Here is a 22258-nt window from a genome sequence, read left to right as displayed (position 1 = left end):
TAGACTCCAATCTACATGCATCAATACTACAAACATCTCCTACCACAAACAACATATCTTTCATCTTGGAGTCATCCTCTCCAACAATCTTCCTCAAATTGCATTCCCACCCTCAATGTGTTGAAACTTTGCGCAGCAACATATCCTACAATCAACAGACTGGAACATAGAAAAACAACATAATAAAAACAAAGAAACTTTGAAGCATCCAACCTATCTCAACCATAACTCGCGTCCTTGCATGCATCGTCCTATTTTGTTCCATGCTTTCCACGCCATATCAGAAAACAAAATATCAAGCAAAGAAAAAGGAAAGAAGAAAGAAGGAATTGCCATGAAACAACGTAAAACCTTTCAGCAAATTATTGCTTCCCGTGCCCATAGTCGCCACATGTCGCCATGCTTGCTTCTCTACTCACAGCTAGATTTGTGAATAACAACCAGACGCTTAACATGATTGCCATTTATACCACACCCATGTTGCAGCTCATCGCATCACGGAAATCCCGGATCGCCATCGTAGCACCGAAATCTCGCATTGCCAGAGTCCCTCGTGGGTAGACGAGTCCTCCACCCCCCACAGCCGTGCAACACCTCACGAATATTCATTGTGATGCAAAGTCAACATTGATTGAACTGACCGCATGCACCACTACGGCGTGCCAGGCTCCCTCCGAGAATATAGCGCAACCTGGCCGAAAATAGGCTGCAACTTCTCGAAATGCGAAGAGTCTAGCCAAAGGCAGGCCGCCTAGTGGTTCAAACTGGGCCTTGGGGTGTGTAAGATGAAGTTGGGAAGCTTCTGGAGAAAGAAACATGGACAGAAAAAAAGGGAGGAAACAAATGAAAAAATGGGTGAGGATAAACCTTTGAAGTCTGTGATTTCTCAAGGTTTCTGATAAGCCCTAAACCCTTTCCCTGCACAACCACCATAGCTCTGCTTCTCTCATGGCTTCCCTCTACTCCAGCACTCTCGCTCTCGATCGCTCTCCATCTCACCAGGTTCCCCTCTTCCTTCCCTCTTTGATTTTTAGCTGCAATTGCCCTTTCCTTTTTCGAATTGCTCATCTCCGGGGCAATCAATCGATGTCAAAAACACTGTTTGCGTCCCCCATTGAGTTCAATCTGAGCTTTCTTCTCGCTTGGTGCCCTTGACCTATGGAAATTTCCAGCTCCTCACAACTCGAGCGGCTGTTCTTCATCCGGGACTTCGCGGCGCTTGCACCAATAGTATACGGAAACGACGGATGGCAGTTCCCAGGACATCGCTTTTCGGTCATCCCTTGCGCAAGTTTTCGCTAGGTCATCCTGGGTGCAGGCCCAAGAGTTCGACACCTTCCCATATCTCATTGAGATGCGAGGCCACTGTTGTTGAGAAGGAGGAGGTTGAGGCTCCCGCAGAGAAGTTTGAGTACCAAGCAGAGGTGAGCCAACTCCCTTCTCTCGTACCAAGCAGGGTTGAGCCACTCTGCTGTTGGCCATCGGTTGCACTTTGTCTTACAATCACTGGGAGATGATGTTGCTGTGTCTATGTCAGGTCAGCCGCCTACTGGATCTTATCGTTCACAGTCTTTACAGTCACAAAGAGGTGTTTCTTAGAGAACTTGTGAGGTACGTATGCGTTCAAAGTTTTGAGACAATTACGAATCATCCCTTCTCTGAACTAGATTTGTTGAACCTTCTTGTAGCACACCAAAGCTACTAGATTTTATTTCCTGGCTTTCCGAAGTGAATTAATTGATCGTTTGATGTCGTCTACAGTAACGCAAGTGATGCCTTGGACAAGCTGAGGTTTCTGAGTGTCACAGACCCTAGTATACTAGGGGATTGCCCCGATTTGGAAATACAGTTGGTGCCTAACTCTGAAGATGGGACTATTACCATAACGTGAGTCTCGCCCTTGTTCGCACTGTGAATATTTTTTTCTTTCGAAATTTATTAGTGCAATTTATGTGCCTAGAGAGAAAACTTGTCCGTCTGCTCAGCTATGATAGGCCAACCTACCAATGCTTCAAGAGGTCATATATGGCGGTATTGGAGACTGACGGTCTTAAGACTTGTATTGTTTGGACTTATGGCTTGCGTGTCTTTGTAGAAAGTGTGTATCAGCAAGTTCGGAACATAGAATCATCAAGGCTACAAGAGTCAATTTATGTGATCTTTTGTCTTTCCCTCCAGGGATACTGGAATAGGCATGACTAAGCAGGAGTTACAAGACAGTCTTGGGACCATTGCCCAGAGTGGTACTGCAAAGTTCTTGAAGGCAATTAAAGTAAGTCCCTTCTCTTGCAACTTCATGTTTGTACGGTTGGATATATTATAGTCTTACAAAGGTGTATAAGGTATTGACATCTGATATTGTACGTTTGCAGGATAATAAGGAGACGCCAGGGGATAACAATCTGATTGGTCAATTTGGTGTTGGGTTCTACTCTGCATTTTTGGTTGCTGAAAAGGTACAGATAATTTGTTGTACCTAAGCACACAATACTTACTCCTGCCTTTGTATGGTTCACACTCTCCTCAGTTAGGGTTTGCTATATTTGGGGTCATTGTGTGTTTGCACTGATGACGAGATAAGTGCTGCTTTGCTTGCTAAGTATGTCTTCCTTTTGTTTTTCATAAAAGTTTTTGTTTACCTCTTTTTTCCTCTCTTTCATATTCTCTTTTATTTTCTCTTTTATTTTCTGTGTAGATTTTTGATCTTTAGAACATCAAAAAATCTAAATTTGCATGATTGGACTCATTCTAGTCTTACAAAGGTATGTCATTGTGTGTTTGCAGTTCAGTTGCTTCATTCTAGCGAGGGTTGGAATTTCAGTTTGCAGCAATTTCCATCTAAATCCTTTGTGAAACTTTGGAGGGCGCTGCAGTCTAGCAGGATTCCCGGTTTCCTGTTTTCTTTCACTAGGAGCGATTGGTGATCACAGGGGTGATAATTTTAATAGCGTTGACACTATTTATTAGCTTTTGTTAGCAAAACACGCATTGCGCACACACACACTGACTCTCTGTCCTTTTTGATCCAATGCACCTTCAATTATCCTCTCAATGGCTCTCCTCATGGCCTCTCAACAAGCTCAGGTGCTTGTTAGCCACTGCCTCTCTTCATTTGAATAGTGTGAATTCCTCTCGAGTGCCTTCTCTAGCCGTGCTCCTTTTGTACATCGTTGATTCTTATCCTTGGCGCTCGTGTTTCATTGCCAACCCTTCGTGGTACTCGTTTAGCTGTGCCACCACGTGTGCACACACATGCACAGGTTACCATCTTCAGGAGGCCTCGTGGGCCTATGAGACCAAGTACAATCATAGGAGTGACTCATACAAGTCTGTGTGGGCTGTGGCAAAGGCTCGCTAAGGCTCTTTGAGAGTGCTCTCAACGGAAGTGGAATGGAAGAGGGTGAGAGAGAGGGAGAGCGAGAAGAGAGCCACACAAGTTTTGGTGGGTGCAAAACACCCTAATCTTCTATGTCATCCACATATATATGTGTTTGGCTTAACTGGGCTAAGGCACAGTGGCCTTTAACTCCCACAATCTCCCACTTAAAGGTCAATGTGCCTTTAAGGAAGAACAGCCGGCGAGCATACTATCTAATGCCCAGTAATACACGACAATACTCATACTGTTGACTAGGTTGTAATAAGGGCAAAGTTAGAGGCCCTTTTAGGTCGAGAATGTGGAGGGACTATATAAGTTCCCATTCACCCCCTACTATGTACTTTTGGATGTGACATCTAATCCCATCTACTCCCACCTTCCTTCTACGTGCTCCCTACACTCTCTCCCCCAATCTCTCTCTCTCTCTCTCTCTCTTTCCTTCTCCTTTCTCTCCCAATCTCTCTCTTCCTCTCCCTCTTTCCCCTTTTCCACACTTATCTTTCCTCCCTCTTCTTATCTCTCCCTCCTCCAATTTGCCCCTTGTCCCTTTCATTGCATTGGTATCAGAGCTCCTTCCAAGGGTCATTGTGCTTCTCATTCTTAGTGGTGCCTCAACGACCAGCTTCGAAATCAATTGCGAATCCCATGAGTTTTATGGCAGATGCCCGTTGTGCCTATGAGCATTAGTCTTCTGGACCGTTGCATGTACCCCAGCATGGGGATTATTGGACTTAGATGATGCATTTTTTGTGCCACAGAGCACCTTTTTGTAGGATGTCAGGCCATCTTTTGGCTCACAGCTTTCTACATCTATGCAGGCTGAGCCGTCTCTTTTGGGCTGACCCTTTGGTGTGCATCTGGTTAGTGCTTCTTTCATCGCACCAATGAGGACGCCTGGAGCTGGCTTGGGTTTATATGGCAGCCCACACCCTTGGGAGAGAGGCCAGTTCTCTTCTCAGCCCTTTGGCATGCCATCATTTCGGAGAGATGCATTTGGTAGAGAGACTTAGCCCGGGGTTCATGCACCTATCGCTCCGCCAACAAGCACATATAGCCAGTCGCAGCCAATGCATCAGATGGTAGCAGCTACTACGCAACAAGGGGTTGGTAGTGGGCAGCAAGCCACTTTTGATGACATGCTGGTAGATTCTTTGCGTTCATATAAGGCCCTACCTGAGGCCTTCAAATTTGAGATGTCCTTGTGAACCTCAAGTGTGATGATGCCCGTATTGTGGAGGCTATACACACAAGAATTATGTAGCCAAGGATATTAAGGACAAACTCACAGTGCATAAGTTCAAAGGGGACACTTGCATACCTAATGAGCTGGAGGAGTGGCTTATGAAGCTGGAAAATTATTTTCGCTTCTACCCAAAGCACGATGAGGAGCGCATCATTTTTGCAGGTATGCATATGCATGACTATGCCCACACATGGTGGCGATACATGTGGGATTCGCCTTAGTGGCCAATCACCTGGAAGGGATCAAAGAATTCATGGTCACTACATTCGTATCCCCACTCGTCTTGGATCAGTACTTGGCTGAATTCTATGCCTTGTCGCAGACCGGTACAATCCAAGAGTACTTGCAGCGCTTTTGGAGCCTTTTCCTGTTTGTGCAAGATGTATTTCGGGGAGTCAACCCTTACAATTGACCTGTAAATGAAACCTTAGAAGCCTAAGATTCGACCTTTCAATGGATTTTTGAGAGAGAAACATCTGATTCGACGTCCCAGAAAGATGAAACTTCTCAAAATTTCCACGGAATTGCGCAAGAGCTGACAGATAGGGTTTTTCAGGTCTCTGGAATGCAATGGAACAGACAGTTTCGAAAACCATGGTCCCAATCACCGGGTCCAACACACAGATTGGAAAGTGTTTTAGCAAACCGATCTGTTTGTAAACTTCACTGGAGTGTGAATGATGAGCAACACAAAAGTTTTAGGACCTTCTGAGGCCACTGGAATTGACAGATCTGCGAATGGTTGCTTCAAACTTGAGTTTCAACGCACTGGCAGAAAAACGTTAAAGTAGAGATAGTGAGTCATAAATAAATCCAACGAAATGAACTCAAATTCAAGAATAAAGGCCCGAAGTGCAATGGACTCCAAAAGCAAGCAATGGTTGCCTTTGCAAGTCATTCCAGATTCTCAGTCTTCGAAAGGAACATGGGAATCATCAAAAAACGTCTTTTTGCTCCAAAACCACTTGCAGGCTCGCAAAAACCACTCATAGAGACTTCCAGAATCCACTTGCAAGCTTCTACAAGGTTTCAATACCACCTGGACAGCTCAAACAAGCACCCACAGGCTTGCTCTATCCTCCCACATAGTTGTAGCAGCAGACTTCGAGCTCCAGGCTCACACATGGTCTCAGCTAGACCACTCACAAGCATCAGATAAGCTACTCAGGCTCTAATACCAATTGAGAGTGCTCTCAACGGAAGCGGAACGGAAGAGGGTGAGAGAGAGGGATAGCTAGAAGAGAGCCACACAAGTTTTAGTGGGTGCAAAACACCCTAATCTTCTATGTCATCCATATATATGTGTGTTTGAGCATTGTACATAACCGGGGTTAAGGCACAGTGGCCTTTAACTCCCACACTCTTATTGGGTGCTATGGTTATAGAATCAAAAACCACACAAAACTAGTGCCAAAAAAAAAGTAGCCTGGTGCCGTGGTGGCTCTCCGATGGATCATGGGATGTGAAGATGTCTAGTATCTGTGTCTGTCGAGTCGTCTCTCGTTGTGGCGGGTTTGGTCTTCATGATCTTTGTATTTCATGGGCCATATCGAGAGTGACACCTTGACTCAGACGATCCCCTTTGAGGAGGGATGAGATGGGCTGAACCTCCATCGTGCGTGATTTGATCACCTTCTGTATTGTGTGGGGTCTCTATGTCCTTGGCTTAGTCACTCTGTATCTCTTTTTACTGCTTCTATGTCGCATATCTCCACCACCTCTACACTATGTCCTGACGATTGCATAGAAGTGTTACTGTGTTCAATATATCTTAGTTTTTTGTGGTAGTGTTATCTACTGTCTGATTTGTTAAAATAGGCTTTCTGTGTGGTGCCGCATCTTCATTAGATAGAGGTTGATGCAAACCTTGTCACGAAAGTTGATCCACTGGAAGAGTGGCCTAAAGCCCAGTCTCTTTTGAAAGAGTGAATGGCACCGTCCTCGGATCTCATAGGAGGTACATAAGAAGTGCTTCTTAGTCTCCACCTTTGCCAGTATGCATAACTTTTAGATCCGTTGCTCTCCAGGCGTGCGTGTGGCTCTCCTTGCCTCAATCCTTGGCTGATGGGAAGAGACTCGCATCTGCTCGATGGCGATCCTCAATACATGTGAGACTCCTCCGTCCTCCAGGTATTGGGGTTTGATAATCAATTCATTCTCTGATACTCTCAAGTAGTGGTCATGGTAGAATTGGATCTTGGTGGGGAATTCCTGGTGTCTAGAGCTCGAGTAGATCTAACCGTGTGATATGATTGATCTTATCTTGCGAGACGGGGCATCCAAGCTATTCTGGAAGGGAGAGAGGCAGTCCATATGAATACCTTGACTGCCAAACCATTTAGATATGCATATGCCCTTTGCTAATCGTGTGGATGACTCTAGTGTTAGCCTTAGTAGTCTCGAGCTAGGCAAGAATCAAACCCTGTGAAGACATGTTCCCAAACCCTGTGAGATATGTCACCATCTAGAAGATGGCATCAATCTAGAATGGTGTCATGGCAAACTCTACCTTTCCATTTTGATGAGGGACCCATGGCTTAGTCCGAATCATCCATGAGCCCGTAATCACCTGTGGCCTCTTGAATCTCCGTCAATTGGTTGCCGATAGGTCACCCCCCTAGAAGGGTGTTGCATACATAGCTGCCGGCATCACAAGTATATCGAATAGTCATCCCCTCGTTGGAAGGTCCTAGAAGTGTGCCTGAAAGCACTGTCGCTCTAGTCGAGCTAGATCTCCTTGCCTTCATGTGAATCGTGCTTTGGTTGCATGAATCATCGTGAAGACTGTCTTGAGATAGGTGTAAGACTTTAAAGATCTCAACCGGCCTCCCTTGGTAATTGAGGCTATGTCGAGGAAGCATTACCCTTGAGGCGTTGAAGATCATAACCTTGGTCTTGCCGATTGCGAGGTCTCTCTCTCTCTATGTTAACACCTTTAGAGTGTCTAGGTGCCTTTGTTTCCGGGCGTTATAGAAGATATGAGGACTATGTCATGTGCGTATAGCAGTATCTGCATCCTCACATTGGCAAGCAAGGATCCCTTCTCTCCTTGGTGATCAATGAAAGTTGTGATCCTAAAGAGTGTCGACGAGAGGCATCATCCTTGCTTTACTTTGATCGTGCTATCAATGCATTCTAACAGGCGTCTAAGGCTGCATACTCTCCCTCAAAGTAATTGATGTAAGCTTATCACCCCCTAGATAATGTCTCTTGGAGTCTCCTAAATTATGCGGGCTTGTGGGATTGCGTCAAAGGCCTTCCGAAATTCTACAAAGCAAGTGTAGGCTTTCTGGGATACATACATACATACATGCATACATATATATATATATATATAGAGAGAGAGAGAGAGAGAGAGAGAGAGAGAGAGAGAGAGTTATTTCAACTTCTTCGAGAGGCCTCACGAGCCTATGAGACAAAGTACAATCAATAGAATAGCTCATACAAGCCGCCATGGGCTGAAGCAAAGGGATCGCTAAGGCCCTTGTTGCGTGCTAAACTAAGCTAAGCTAATCTGCTGATCTCAAAAACTCAAAAGCACACTTTGAAAGCTCTCAGAAGACTGTGCGAAAGCACCGAGGACATATCCAGCAGTTGTGGTATCTCTGTGATAGGAAGCAAAGATGTCACGTATGTTAGCACTTAGCCTTGGTATGAGCCTTGTAGGTCAGGTCAACTCTATGAGTTGACTTCTCTGGTCAACCACATGGTTGACTTGGGGGCCATATAGGCCACCACCCTTGTATTTTCCTCTTATCCATTTGAGCAGTACTGTGTTTTGCTCCAGGTCGTTGTTTGCTTCCCACACTCCACTCCTGTTCCATTGCTTCATGCATCCAACAGTGGTAGTAGAGTAGGTTCTCTTGCTCCTACCTGCCTTCCCTCGTGCTCTCCCATTGCTCCTACCTGCCAGTTTGCTCCAGCTTAGTCCGGTGCCTCATTTCATCGCCAGAAACCTATTTTTTGAGCAGAAAAACAGTCCAGCGACTGTTTTGACTTTTTGAGGTCCAATTTCAACGTTTTTTGAAAAATTTGAGCTGCCCGCATACAAGCGACTCTATCTCGCACCATCTCGGCCGAAATTTTTTGATCGTACAGTTGTACGGACGTCCGTATGGACTTGTAAGGACATGTGCGCGATGCTGCCAGGAATCCGTACGACTTGTTAGAAGCTGATTTCGATTATTTTTGAATAGTTTTTAGAGGTTTTTTGCTCAAATCTGGACTCTTTTCAGTCATTCGGCCTTCCTCCAGCACATTGAATCACATTTGCAACTTGCAGCACAATTTGGGGCTTTTCCCAATTTGCCCTCTTTTTGACATATTTGCCCTCTCAGATTTTTTGGGCTTTTGCTAGATTTTCTGTCCATTGCAGTGACATTTGCTTTATTCACCTCAATTTGCGTATATTATGCATTTGTCCCTTGATTTGGGCTTCTTGTCTTGTCAGATTTGAGGCACACAGCCTCCATCTGGGACATTTACAGTTCAATTGATCATTGGATACATTTGCAGACATTTGTATTTGCAAGACAGCTATCTTTGGTAGGGGGGTCCTTTGGTTGGACATATATTGTTTTGAAGGTCATTTTTTTGGGGACAACACGTGCATTTAGCTCATTGTTTGAGTAGTCAATTTTTGGTTGGTCATTGCTTGACAGGTGTTGTCATTTTTGGACAGCCAGCTCATTTTGTAGCAAAACCCTTGAGGCTACTCTTGATCGCCCATTTTTCCTTCAGGGATTTATTTTTGCCATGGGAAGCAATGATTGGATGTGTATGTTCTCAGCTGAGGACAAGCTTGATGGACCCAATTATCCCATGTGGTCATACATGGTGAAACATTTGCTGGTTTCCAAATTTTTGGGGGGATTGTCTCAGGATCAGATCTTCGACCTTCCTCTGTGGCTTCCACTTCTGCTATTGCTACAGGTGGTGTAGCTGCTACAGCCACTTGTGGATCTTCTGCCATCGCTGGTGCAGCTGTTACAGCCACCTCTTGATCTACTACTACTCCAGCTACACCTCCTACACTAGAACAGGCCAGATGGGATGGTAGAGATGCCCAAGCACATTCTATCATTGCTTTTTCAGTCGAGACATATCATTCCTCACATTCGGTCTTGCAAAACATCAAAGGCTGCGTGGGACATCTTGGCTCACCTTTACCAGGTTCGCAATGAGGCACGTGTTGCTTTCTTACGCAGGCAATTGGAGAATGTCAAAATGGAAGAGGGGGAGAGCATGGATGCATACATCACAAAAATCAAGGATTTTCAAGAGCAGCTCATTAATGTGGATGAAATTATTTCAGATGCTCAGGTAGTGTCCATGACACTCAATGGACTTCCTGAGTCCTACCAGGGGTTTGCTACTACATTGAGGTTGGTTGCCATGGGCAATCCCAACACTTATACTTTCGACCAACTTGTTTCCCTTCTCCTATAGAAAGAGCAGAGTCGCACAAATCATGCTGCTTCTCAAATTGCAAATCAAGCTTGTCGCTAATCACAAAAATAAGGGAAAGAACAAGCAAAATTACAGCAAACTCAGTACGAAGACTTTGTATAAATGGATGCTCAAGTATGTGTGGGTGTGTGGATTTGTATGTGTGAGAGCATACTTTTATACTATGGTCTACACCCACTGTTGGGTGCTGATGATGTCAGTGGGGATGTCATAGTAGCTAGTCCCTGCTATGTGTGATGGAGTTTATGGTTTCAATTTTATGAGTGACTATCGTGAGATTGAAATTGCACTATGTTGTGTTTTTAAAGGATGAGTTTGGGAATGTTCCTGGATTCATCTAGGTATAAGCAAAATTACAGCAAACCCAAGCCTTCTGGAGGATCATCTACTGCTGGACACTCATCTAATCCTGCCCCGTCTGATGCAAAAAAGAAAAACAGCAAACGTTGTAATTACTGCCGGAAGCCAGGACATGACATTTTTGAATGTCACAAGCGCATCGCTTCTGAAAAGAAAAAGCAGCAAAAGGGACTTGCTGTCACTACTGCTGGTGCCACAGATCATGGTCATGAGGCAGCAAACATTGCTCACCATGAGTGGGCTTTCACGATGACATGCCAGTACCATCTAGAGAAGCATGCCTTCTCTGTCTTAGGTTCTAAGTCAGATTGGTGCTTTGACAGTGGTGCTTCTAAGCACATCACTTCTTGCAAATCACTCTTTTAGACATTGGGGCTGCTCCACATGGTGGCACAGTGACATGTGCCAACAATGCATCATATCCCGTGAAAGGGATTGGCCAGGTCAAGATCACTTCAGTTTCAGGTGATACGATCACGCTCATGGACGTTTTGTTTGTCCCAGGTATAAAAGAGAGCCATATCCTTGAATGGCTTTTGGGCTCTCTTTGATGGTTATCGATGTGCCGTGTATGACAACTGGTACGACGACATCATAGTACTTACTGGGTCACTTTCTTCTGGGCTACATAATCTTGATGTTTATGACAAACAGCCTGCTATAGAGACAAATTTGGTGGCTGAATCTGAAATTTCAGATTCCCACTTATGGCATGTGAAGTTGGGTCACCTCAACTATAGAAGCTTGGTTAAAATGCATTCTCAAAACATGGTGGTTGCTCTCCCACACATGCATGCACCGGTTAAACATGGTTGTGAGGGATGCTTGTCTGGCAAAATGCACCGTTTCTCATTTCCAAAGGATGGGACAGTTGGTGCATCCAAGAAGCTTCACCTTGTGCATAGTGATGATGGATTAGCATCTAATATAAACTTGTAGGCCTGTTATGTATTGTATAGCCAGTAGATTGAGGCTGCTAAGCTGAGGAGGCAGCCACGTGGCCTACCTTGCTAGATCTGGTAGATGAGTCACATTGCTTTGTTTGGTTCTGGGTTCGTTTTGGGCAGGTGCTTTGCTAGCCTATAATTAGCTATTATCTGGTATGTGCCTCAAGAAGGCCCATTCGCTTATTCCTTTGACTACTTTTTCTAGCACTCGTTTAATTTCTGCATTGAGTCTGTCCGCATTTTCGTTGCACTTGGGTTAGCTGCTAAAGGGACAGCTTGGCCATGTTGAAGGCATAGTGAGAAAGATGCAGACCATCGTGGAAGGCCATGCCTACTGCAAAAGTCCTTCTTCGCTTCACATATGTTTATGCTGTGCAATGAACATGTAGGATGATTAATTATGCTGAGGTATTAGACTACACGAAACATGTGAGGAATGCTTACCAAAGTGAATATTCTGTGATACTTGCAGCTTTGCATAAGGAAATCATTTTCATTATTCAAGTTTGGCTTGTGACAGTTGCTCTCTTCGTGTAGGTGACCGTGTCCACGAGGAGCCCCAAATCTGATAAGCAATATGTTTGGGAGGGAGAAGCTGACAGTAGTTCCTATGTGATTAGAGAAGAGACTAATCCTGAGAAGCTCTTGATAAGAGGCACTTGCATAACTTTGCATCTAAAGGTACACTCTAAAATCATGCAAATAGGACAGGGCATGCTTTGTCTTATCATTCATTTGACATGATTTGATTAAGGAAAGGAACTGCTTAGCTCTCATTTTTTGTTGTACGTGCAGCCCGATGAGAAGTTTGAATATGCTGATGCGGTCAGGATTCAAAATCTTGTTAAAAGCTACTCTCAGTTCATCTCTTTTCCTATATACTTGTGGATGGAAAAGACTCGAACAGTTGAGGTATGTATCATTGATTTTCTTGCAGTGCTGGATTATGGTTAATTTTGTGGCACAGCCTTGGGATTAGGCAGTCACATTAAGTCACTCAACTTTTAAGCAGCCTTGTTTTGTTAGTTTAGGTTATAACTGTGCCCTTATAGAATACACTATCCAGGTGGTAGTTCTAACACAACTGTTAGGTTTTATACTGTTCTTCCTGGATCACCATTTATTACCACTCCTTATTATGCCTGGCCTCTTGTCATAATACTCATCTGAATAGGTGGTTTTATAAGACACGAAATTTACATAAGTTTGTTTGATGAACACTATGACGTGGGTGAGGATAATAGATATTTAATGTATCTTGACTCTCAGGATACTGACGCTACGGAAGCCGAAACAAGTGAACAAGGTGGTGAATCTCAGGTCTGCCGTACTGCATTGGTTACCTTTCTCGTACATATTGCAAGTTTGGCTTCCTTTGGAATAGCTAATTTTTGTTTATGGTGCAGGAGAAAACAAAGACGAAGATAGAGAGGTATTATGACTGGGAGTTGATTAATGAAACAAAACCAATCTGGGTAGGCAATGAGGTTTTGATGTAACTACAAGGTGCCAACTTTTTTAGAAGTTATGCTTGCAGGATTGTTTGATGCTATAACTTTATATTTGCATGTTTCAGATGCGTAGTCCAAAGGAGGTGACAAAGGAAGAGTATGATGGATTTTACAAAAGCACCTTTAATGAGTACCTTGAGCCTTTGGCGTGTACACACTTCACAACAGAGGTAACTTTGTGTTGCCAGCTAGCTTTGTCATGAAATTTTGTTTCCCCTCTTCACCTCTGTGTGTATTTTCCCCACTCGTTGGGGAGGGGGTTGTCATGGGCTAGGAACGTAGCTTGAAACATCTCTTGCACCCCTGTCTAGTTTCTCAGCTGTGTGCCGTAAGTATATTGGTTGCCATGCCCCAATGGCACCCATTTACCTGGCACGCCCGTCCAAGACGCTACTCTCAGTCCCTCATCGCCTGCCCAGATGCATCCTAAACATGGGCATTAGTCCTAGATTATGGATTTATCAATAGTAATGAACAATGTGGGTAAACTCTCGGGAGCCCAGATCAATGAAAAGGAGGAAGTGAGCTGTGGGGTGGTTGTAACCCTCTCTAGCCCTCAACATTTTGGCATAGTCTCTTAAAGGCACCTACACTCACATAAAGAGCGCACATGGAGTGAGAAACAACCTAAACAGGAAATGACTGAAAGGCTAGCATCCTATGACCATGTCCCAGGTTTTATTCACATCATTGGATGCCAATAGCATTTCGATATATCCTTCACAAAATTGTACTTAAATTCCTTTTTGGGGTCATGTTTGTGAGGGAAGAAATTGTAAAAATGGGAGGGGTATGTGTTAGGCGTAGAGAGAGACCCTAAATCTGTAAACTTTTTTGAACCAGAAAAGTGAAACTCAGTTGCATCAGGCTGGCATTAATCAAGAATCTTCTGCTATAAGTCCAATTTGTTTGCCGGGTTGATAATTGTTTGTGTGGGTTTAATTATTTATTGTTGGTATGGTGTCTTTCCATTGAGTTTAAGCAGGGCACAGTTGCCAGCCCGAAACGGAGTTTCCGGCCCCCACCAAAACGGAAACGGAAGAAACGGCAATATGATACAATTTATGTATAAAAATTTATTTTTTATACATAATATAATTATCAATAGAGTGCAATGCATCATTCATGCCTCTATGATTCTAAATTCTTCAATGATGCTTCAATAATCTGAAATCAACATGTATCATGACTAACAAGTTTGGCATTATAAGAATCTGAAATTTAGAAGTTTGAAGTACTTTAAACTTAGCACACAAGTTGAAACTTGAAACTTGGAACTTGAAAGCATCCAATGTCCAGACTCCATAGATGATCATGATTCATGATCCACAAATTTCATGATCATGACTCATGAGTCATGCAAGACTCAAAATAAAAGCACCCATGGATGATATAAAAAAAAGCAGCTGCCACCTGGCACCAAGGTCCAAAGTATACTCAGTAGTAAGTACTGTATCTGCTATCATAAAAAAAGAAATAACATAGTCTAGGAATCAAGATGCATCATGCTGCAGCCTACAGGCTGCATGCATGATGCATCATAAGTGTCATGACTAGGAGTAGGCTAGCACTGTAGTCTATACAGTCGTAGTCAAGTGACAAGGACCAAGGTACATCACTACTGATCATCTGCATCATCCATGGACTCCTCGTCATCGTCATCCTCTGCCACCTCAGATGAGCTTGAGGCATCTGTGTCATTGTCTGAAGAAGAATCATCAACATCGGGATCAGGACCAACGGGTGCAATTGAAGTACTAGCACCATCTCCAGATGGTTAAGTGTATGATTGTGTGTGGTGTGCTGGTGCTGACAGCTCCTCATACAACATGGTGTATATGTCCAGCTCCTCCCGTGGGATATCTGGTATGGCCTTCATCTTCTTTACGTCCACCTTGTCTACATTCACTTGGCGAGGTTCGGGGCAGCCGGCGGTGAACTCAAGGAGACGGAGGTTGCAATGACAAAACACCAACCGCTCCAATTGAGCCGTACTCAATCTGTTCCTCTTCTTTGTGTGAAAGAGGGCCCAAGTGCTCCAGTTTCTCTCACAAGGACCGGAACTGCAGTCCTGTGAGAGAACACGTATAGCAAGGTGTTTCTGTCGTAAGCTAATTAAGCAGAGAAGTATCAGGAACTTGATAACTTTAAACATATTTATAGTAGATAAAACTTCAAATTACTTAACGACTAAGCTCTAACTAGTGGCATTGTAACTTGTCTCTTACAAGTTGCCATATTTCTCCCACCAGGAGACAGGTTGCAACTGTCTCTCTTGGAGTCTAGCGGTAGGTGGACCAAAGAAGAGGCTGTGATTGCAGAACAATAGAAGTTCATTCTCCATTCTTCGTTGCATCTCCAAGTCACCACCCGTCCAATTTTGTAGATACTGTTGCATCCCCTTCTCCAACTCGTCATTCTCATATTGCTCTTGACTGCGCCAGAGGGGATGCAATACATGTGCCACCGCATGGATTGGGCGGTGGAACCAATTCCACCGCTTATTCCATGTAGCACGGATGGACTCAATCCTAAATCATGCCACAAGAAATTAGAATGCATTATGCATGCAAAATTCATAGACTATAGATAATAGTACATACATAATATATATCTGAAAGTTCCAGGCTTCATGATAACAAATTGCGATTTAGTAACTGCAATAATTATACATATTACAAAAGTAAAAAGTCTTACTTATCAGGCGATAGGGAAGTGTTTCTGTTGAGGGTCTCTTCAATCTTGTCCATAAACTTGTACAAGAGTCCTAATGTGCTTCCCTCCATGTCCATGATGCGAAGCACCGTGTAGATAGGATTAATCGATTTGATTAATGCCTCCGCTTGATTCCACCAAGACTCATCCATGATCATGCAGACAAATTTGATAGACTTTGCTTGGTCTCTATCATTTAAATCTCCCCACTCCTGAGACACAACCGTGTGCAACAAGCCCTGGCGCACTTGCACAAGTCTCTCCACCACTATGAATATGTAAGCAAACCTTGTGGCTGGAGGTTTCAATAGGTGAAGGTCATTGTAAGCCCGATAGATGTTGAGGACTTTGTGTCTCTTCGTGACAAACTTCACGATATTGCGGGCTGTGGAGAAGATGGCATCAATCCAAGGTATCTTCCCTAGGTCCTCGATCAAAAGATCAAGGCAATGTGAGGCACAGGGTGTCCACACAATCTTAGGGAACTCATCTTCTAACATGGCACCCATTGACACACAATTGCTGCCATTATCTGTCACCACCTGCACCACATGCTCAACACCTATCTCCATAATGGCTGCCCGTAAATGCTCCCAAATATACAACCCTGTAATCACTGTACTTGCAGTGGAAGCGTCTATGGCTCTCAAGAACATGGTTCCCTTGCAAGAAGACACTAAAATATTGTACACACTCCTCCTGCGTGCATTTGACCATCCATCGCATAAGAGTGTGCATCCATATTTTTTCCAAGTCTCTTTCAAGGGCTTCATTTGGTCTTCCACACATTCCCTCTCTCTTCTTAGTTCTCTTGTCCGCAAGGCCTCATACGTAGGCCCTTCCCATTCATACCCAATGCGGCTTACGGCTCTCATGGCCTTTCTCCATCATTGCACACTGTATGAAGAGCTTTGTGAGCTCACTAGTGGCCTCCTTCATTGCTTGTTTTTGCAAGCGTGCTTGAATGCTAGACCTTTGCAGTGATCCTCTTTTTCCCACACTAGCATCCACACTAATTGATCCATGTGGCAAGGGTGTTCTTGTAGCACTCGCGCTCGATGTAGTTGATGCCCCTCTACTTCTCTTTGCAGAACCCAATGTGCTGGCATCATCCAATGGCTCAGTGTCAGAAGCCTCTTCTTCATCTTGCAACCCTTGCCCTCCACTTTTTGCAGCCAAGGCTGCCATGCGCACACGCTTCCATTCTGTTAGGCCACCTTTCATTGGAGTAGGCACAAACTCACAAGGTCTTACATCCTTGCTGGAAACACCTGCTAGGTGGTCTTTCACCCATGTGATAGACCCCGTTTTGCTGATGCCGCAATAGTTGCATCTCCACTTCTTGGAGCCACCGCCTCCTTTATAACTATCGAGGAGGGAGACATGGACCCAATAAGCATCTCTCGGCATTGAGGAGGATGGAGAGGTGAGAAGGAGGATGGAGAGGTCACAAGTGAGAAAGGATGGAGAGATAGTTGGAGGATGGAGAGCTCAGAGGTAAAAGAGGATGGAGAGGTGGAAGGAGCCTGGAGGATCAGAGGTAGAAGTGAAGGAGGATGGAGAGGAGGAGGATGGAGAGGCTACAGGTAAGAGAGGATGGAGAGAAGAAGGATGGAGGGATGGAGAGCAGGCTGCCAAGCTGCAGCTTGCAAGATGGAGAAGATGGAGAGAAGGATGGAGGTCCGAGGAAAACGGGATGGAGAGTCCAAGAGCAAAGGATGGAGGGATGGAGAGAGCTTAGAGAAGGTGGAGAGAGCAGCAAGGATGCACAGAAGGAGTGCAATGGGTGGGAGGCGGCAAAAAAAGGAGCCAGGTGGTGAAATCGCGATTTTGGGGGTCTAGGTCAAAAACAGGTTTTACGAAGAAACGCCGTTTCGGTTTCGCCGTTTCCGTTTCCTGCCAAGAAATGGCCGTTTCCGGCAACTATGAAGCAGGGTGCAATCTTTTTTTGAGGTTGGAAGAGATATCCAAAATATAATTGCATCAGCAATTTCTTATTTTTTACATAGCTGCATACATTCTTGTTAAAAAAATACTGTGATTTGTATATAGCATTTCGATATATCCTTCACAAAATTGCACTTGAATTCCTTTTTGGGGGTCATGTTTGTCCTCCCATTTTTAAATTTTAACAAGCCCTGTTCTTCCCTCGGTGTGTGTTAGTCGTAAAGAGAGACCCTAAATCTGTAAACCTTTGTGAACCAGGAAAGTGAAATTCAGTTGCCAGTAGGTCATCAGGCTGGCATTAATCAAGAATTTTCTGCTATAAGTCCAATTTGTTTGCAGGATTGATAAATGTTTGTGTGGGTTCAATTATTATTGTTGGTATGGTGTCTTTCCATGGAGTGCAATCTTTTGAGGAGGTTGGAAGAGATATCCAAAAATATAAATACACCAGCATTCTTCATTTTTTACATAGCTGCATACATTCTTCGGGAAAAAAACAGTGATACATTGATGTACGTTCGAGTTTATAAAGGTTCATTCTTTGTCATTGAGCATGCACCTTGTCATTTCCAATGGGGTTCTCTCTTTGAAGGTGGTAGTTAAGTGTGACAAGTTTATCGAATTTGTTTGCAGGGTGAAGTGGAATTCAAGAGTCTCCTTTACATTCCAGGAATGGCTCCTTTCAATCCTGAAGACTTGTACACAAACAAGGCAAAAAATATTCGTCTCTATGTAAAGCGGATTTTTATTTCTGCTGATTTTGATGGGGAATTGGTGAGTGCTCAACCTCATGTGGAATCATTTCATAGTAAACAGAAGCTTCGGATTTGTATCAGTTGATGCAGGCCAAACTTCCTTGCTGCATTATTCTCATTGCCTTTTTGTGTCTCTTGCAGCTGCCCCGGTATTTTGGGTTTGTCAAGGGTGTTGTGGATTCAAATGATCTTCCTTTGAATGTTTCTAGGGAAATTTTGCAAGAAAGCCGCATTGTAAGCTGGTGTCTGTTCTCTTGCTTATTCTTATTTGATTTTTGAATGTCGAAGTTGTAAAGCTTAGAGTCTTAAATCTTGGCATGTTGTGCTTCTGCCACAGGTGAGGATCATGAAGAAAAGGCTTGTCAGGAAAATTTATGATATGATTCATGAAATTGCTGATAGGGAAGACAAGGAGGTGAGTACCTGAGCTTGTTTTCTTTCATGGGAAGCAATCTTGCTGCGATTTATGCTTTCACATGCCTAATCGCGGTCCTTGTTGTCTAGGCGTACAAAACCTTCTGGACCAACTTTGGCCGAAGCATAAAACTGGGCTGTATAGAGGACGCACCCAATCACAAGCGGCTTATTCCTCTATTAAGATTTTTTACCTCCAAGCATGAGGATGAATTAGCAGGTCTGGACACTTATATCAGGAACATGAAGTCAGATCAGAAGGCTATTTACTACTTTGCAGCTGACAGTATTCAAAGTGCCAAAAGTGCACCCTTTTTGGAAGAACTTGTCAGGAGAGATCTTGAGGTATAACTGATAAACTGTTCATGCTGTGGGAAACATGCCCAATGTATTTGATGTTTTTCTCAGCAGTATCATACTGACTTGCTATGTTCTTTAATGGAATGCAGGTGCTTTTTCTCATTGAGCCGATTGATGAAGTAGCTATCACAAATCTTCAGGAATACGAGGGACATAAATTTGTTGATATCAGCAAAGAGGACTTGGATCTAGGTAACACTAATGCTGCACTCTGCAGGAGAAGCTTTTTGTTATGAAGAAAGGTGTGGCCTTGGGGCGTCTTTTCAATATTCAATGCTATGCAGGTCACTATGAGGTGTTTTTTGTTTGGGTGCTTCAGGGGAAGATGATGAGGTCGAAGACAGGGAGAGAGAGAAGGAATATCAGCTTCTTTGTGATTGGATTAAACAAGCCCTGGGTGATAAGGTGGCCAAAGTACAAGTTTCAAAGCGCATCAGCTCGTCTCCTTGTGTCCTTGTCTCAGGGAAGTTTGGATGGTCTGCCAATATGGAGAGGTATGCTGAACTCCGAATGTCATGCTGCCTTGCCTGTTGTTGAGAGTTGTCTGCTTAAGCATGCATATATTTTTGCTACAGGATTATGAAAGCACAAACCCTCGGGGATGACTCAACAATGGAGTTCATGAGGGGCAGAAGAGTCTTGGAGATCAACCCCAAACATCCTATAATGCAGGATCTAAATGTATGTTTTATTTGGCTGTGAATTTCTGCTGTTATGACCTGTTGTACAGCAGGGTCCAATGTGTAATCATGTTTTCTGTTCCTTGGGTCAATTTATCCAATATTGCAGGTTGCATGCAAAGACACTCCCAGAAGCTCTCGAGCTAAACGAGTCATAGAATTGTTGCATGAGACAGCATTACTATCAAGTGGTTTCTTTGTAAGTCTTTCAGAAATTAGTCCATTGTTGCTTCCTTGCGATGGAATTTGTGACATCTCTCATTCTCAACTGTTTTGGTTCTGTTTTCAGCCTGACAATCCTGCTGAATATGGTGGGAAAGTGTATGAAATATTGGGAATGGCCCTATCAAATTCAGTAGACACAGATGATTTCGAACAAGCAGATGACATGCTGAATCAAGCAGCTGAGGTGGTTGAGTCGTCCGAAGTGGTGGTGGAGCCATCTGAAGTTCGACCGGAAGGTGATCCCTGGAAGTGATTGCAATGAACGATATTGGCAAAAGAAGAGCTTTATATACAACTAACCTCAGAGTTGATTGATGTTCCGTCTAAGTTTTGTAACCTATGCACAAGGCGGCATTAGTTCTAGTTTTCCTGAACAGGAAGATGAGAGTGCTGGTGAACAAGTAGATGAAAGCATGGGTTGAATCTCTGAAAGGAGTACTGTTAGAGGTCAATCTTGTTTTTTGTAGGGGTGTTATTGGTTCTGCCTGACATCCCTATGTATTGGACATTTTCTGAAGACATGTCAAGAGGCTGGATCTTGCCAAAGAGTGATTGGCCAGAATATGTATAATACTTCTCAAGAGACTCTACCAAGATTTACTGCCCTGAGGTCTGTATTTTAGTATTGATTATTTTCCTATGCATGGTGTAAAAGTGTTTCATGCCAAGAAAACACTAATTCACTTTATATGTAATCATTTTATAGCAGTGTTATTTCAGGCTTCAGGTAGGCTAAAAAACAAACTCTCTCTCTCTCTCTCTGTCTCTCTCTCATAGCTTAGTAACTGGGGGCAGGGAGTATTTTATGTAAATATTTGCTACATTATTAAAGAGAAAAGATCCAAATAAGCTGCTGTAAGAAGAGGGACAGAGGATCCAAATGGGAAATGGACATGAGGATATACAGGAAGAAGGTAGGTATAACATCTGGGCTAAATCGATGGGAGGAGTGGCCGTTTGTAGAAAGAAGCTTCAATACCATGGTTTAGGAGAGAGCAAATTACCTCCAAGACTGAAATTCGAGGTAGAATAGATGATATTCAACCTAAGAAGGGTTGATGTATAAATTGGTGGCGTAATGGTCTAGAAGAGAGGATTTGCAACCTATCTCAGTACAGGATTTTATTGCAGCAGCATTTGAGAAACAAGTTTGACAATGTCAGCTTTACAAGTCGTTTTGAACCTCTCAGAAGTCAATAGTGGAGAAATCAGAGGCAAGGTAAGGAGGTGGATTTTTTGGAGTTATAGTTTAGGGCAAGGTAGTGCACGTAGGTACAAGGCACGATGAACAAGGAGTTAAAAAATAGCTCGTTAAAAAATAAAAATAATAAAACAAACTTATTTCGAATGCTTATTGTATTGTATGGACCATCATATTAAACCCCATACTACATGTGTATTAAAACTACCTTGGTTGAGGGTTGTAGACACTAATAGAACATTGGATTTTAGTGGTAAATGTGGATGAGACCAAAATCATGCTTTGCAAGGATTGAGAATAGAATCATTTCATGATTGTGTGAGTTAGTTAGATCCTTAGAGAGAACTCATTATTTCATCCTCTTTCTTAGTGGTCCTAGAGAAGTGTGGCCAAGTGGAAAATGTGGATCAACCCAAAATTATGAATGCAAGTTCTGATAGCCTTTGGGAGAACTTATGATGGCATTCTCCTCTTCCTTAGTGGTCCTAGATAAAAGTGGCCAATTGGAAAAATGTGGATCAAGCTAAAATTATGAATGTAGGTTAATACTCGTGAGAAGACATTAATAGTGAATGGGCCTTACTTGCTAGGTCAAGCCCAAAACAATTGTGCACAACGAGAAAAAAAAACTTTTCTAATATTGATCCTACTTCTAGCATGTGCGCCCACATGCATCAAAAACTCAAAGCTTAGGTTTGAAGATAAGCGATGAGATAGGGCAACTAGAATTCACGACCAAAGATTAATAAAAAAGGTGACAACCTACACTACATTGGTGTTAGATTCAAGGCTGCTCAATATGTTTACTCTCTTGTGATTGTGGGCTTCCACGTGGGGACATTAGTGGCTTAGAGAGGAGCCCTAAAAATGTCTTCTAAATTGCCCTTTAGTTGTAGATGTTTTACTTCATTGATGAGCTATATATCCAAGGCAAGGGCATGCTAGAATCCCTCTACTTGTTGATACCTTTGTTGCGTAACTGCAATTGGTTGATTAAAACGTTGCCTTGTTGGCCAACTTTGGTTGTGTGGTCCACAAACTACCTTTATTGG

The 22258-nt window shown here is 43.4% G+C and overlaps 1 protein-coding gene across 1 annotated transcript; it reads left to right on the top strand.

The window, feature by feature from the left end:
- The first annotated feature begins 790 nt into the window (after window positions 1–790).
- On the top strand, window positions 791–20713 carry LOC147882531 (heat shock protein 90-5, chloroplastic-like). Its single transcript, XM_087400965.1, has 20 exons — window positions 791–1002; window positions 1173–1424; window positions 1538–1611; window positions 1762–1887; window positions 2179–2272; window positions 2373–2456; window positions 11936–12079; window positions 12194–12310; window positions 12668–12718; window positions 12805–12873; window positions 12975–13079; window positions 18205–18345; window positions 18468–18560; window positions 18664–18741; window positions 18831–19085; window positions 19190–19292; window positions 19420–19594; window positions 19676–19781; window positions 19890–19979; window positions 20070–20713. The coding sequence occupies exons 1-20, from the start codon at window positions 949–951 to the stop codon at window positions 20256–20258; spliced, it is 2400 nt and encodes a 799-aa protein (XP_087257091.1). The 5' UTR covers window positions 791–948; the 3' UTR covers window positions 20259–20713.
- The last annotated feature ends 1545 nt before the right edge of the window (window positions 20714–22258 follow it).

Source organism: Dipteris shenzhenensis, chromosome 29 (genome assembly GCF_047967505.1).
Source record: "Dipteris shenzhenensis isolate YYH24624 ecotype China chromosome 29, Dip_SZ_1.0, whole genome shotgun sequence".
NCBI lineage: Eukaryota > Viridiplantae > Streptophyta > Polypodiopsida > Gleicheniales > Dipteridaceae > Dipteris > Dipteris shenzhenensis.
This window is presented reverse-complemented; position numbering and strand designations above follow the sequence as displayed.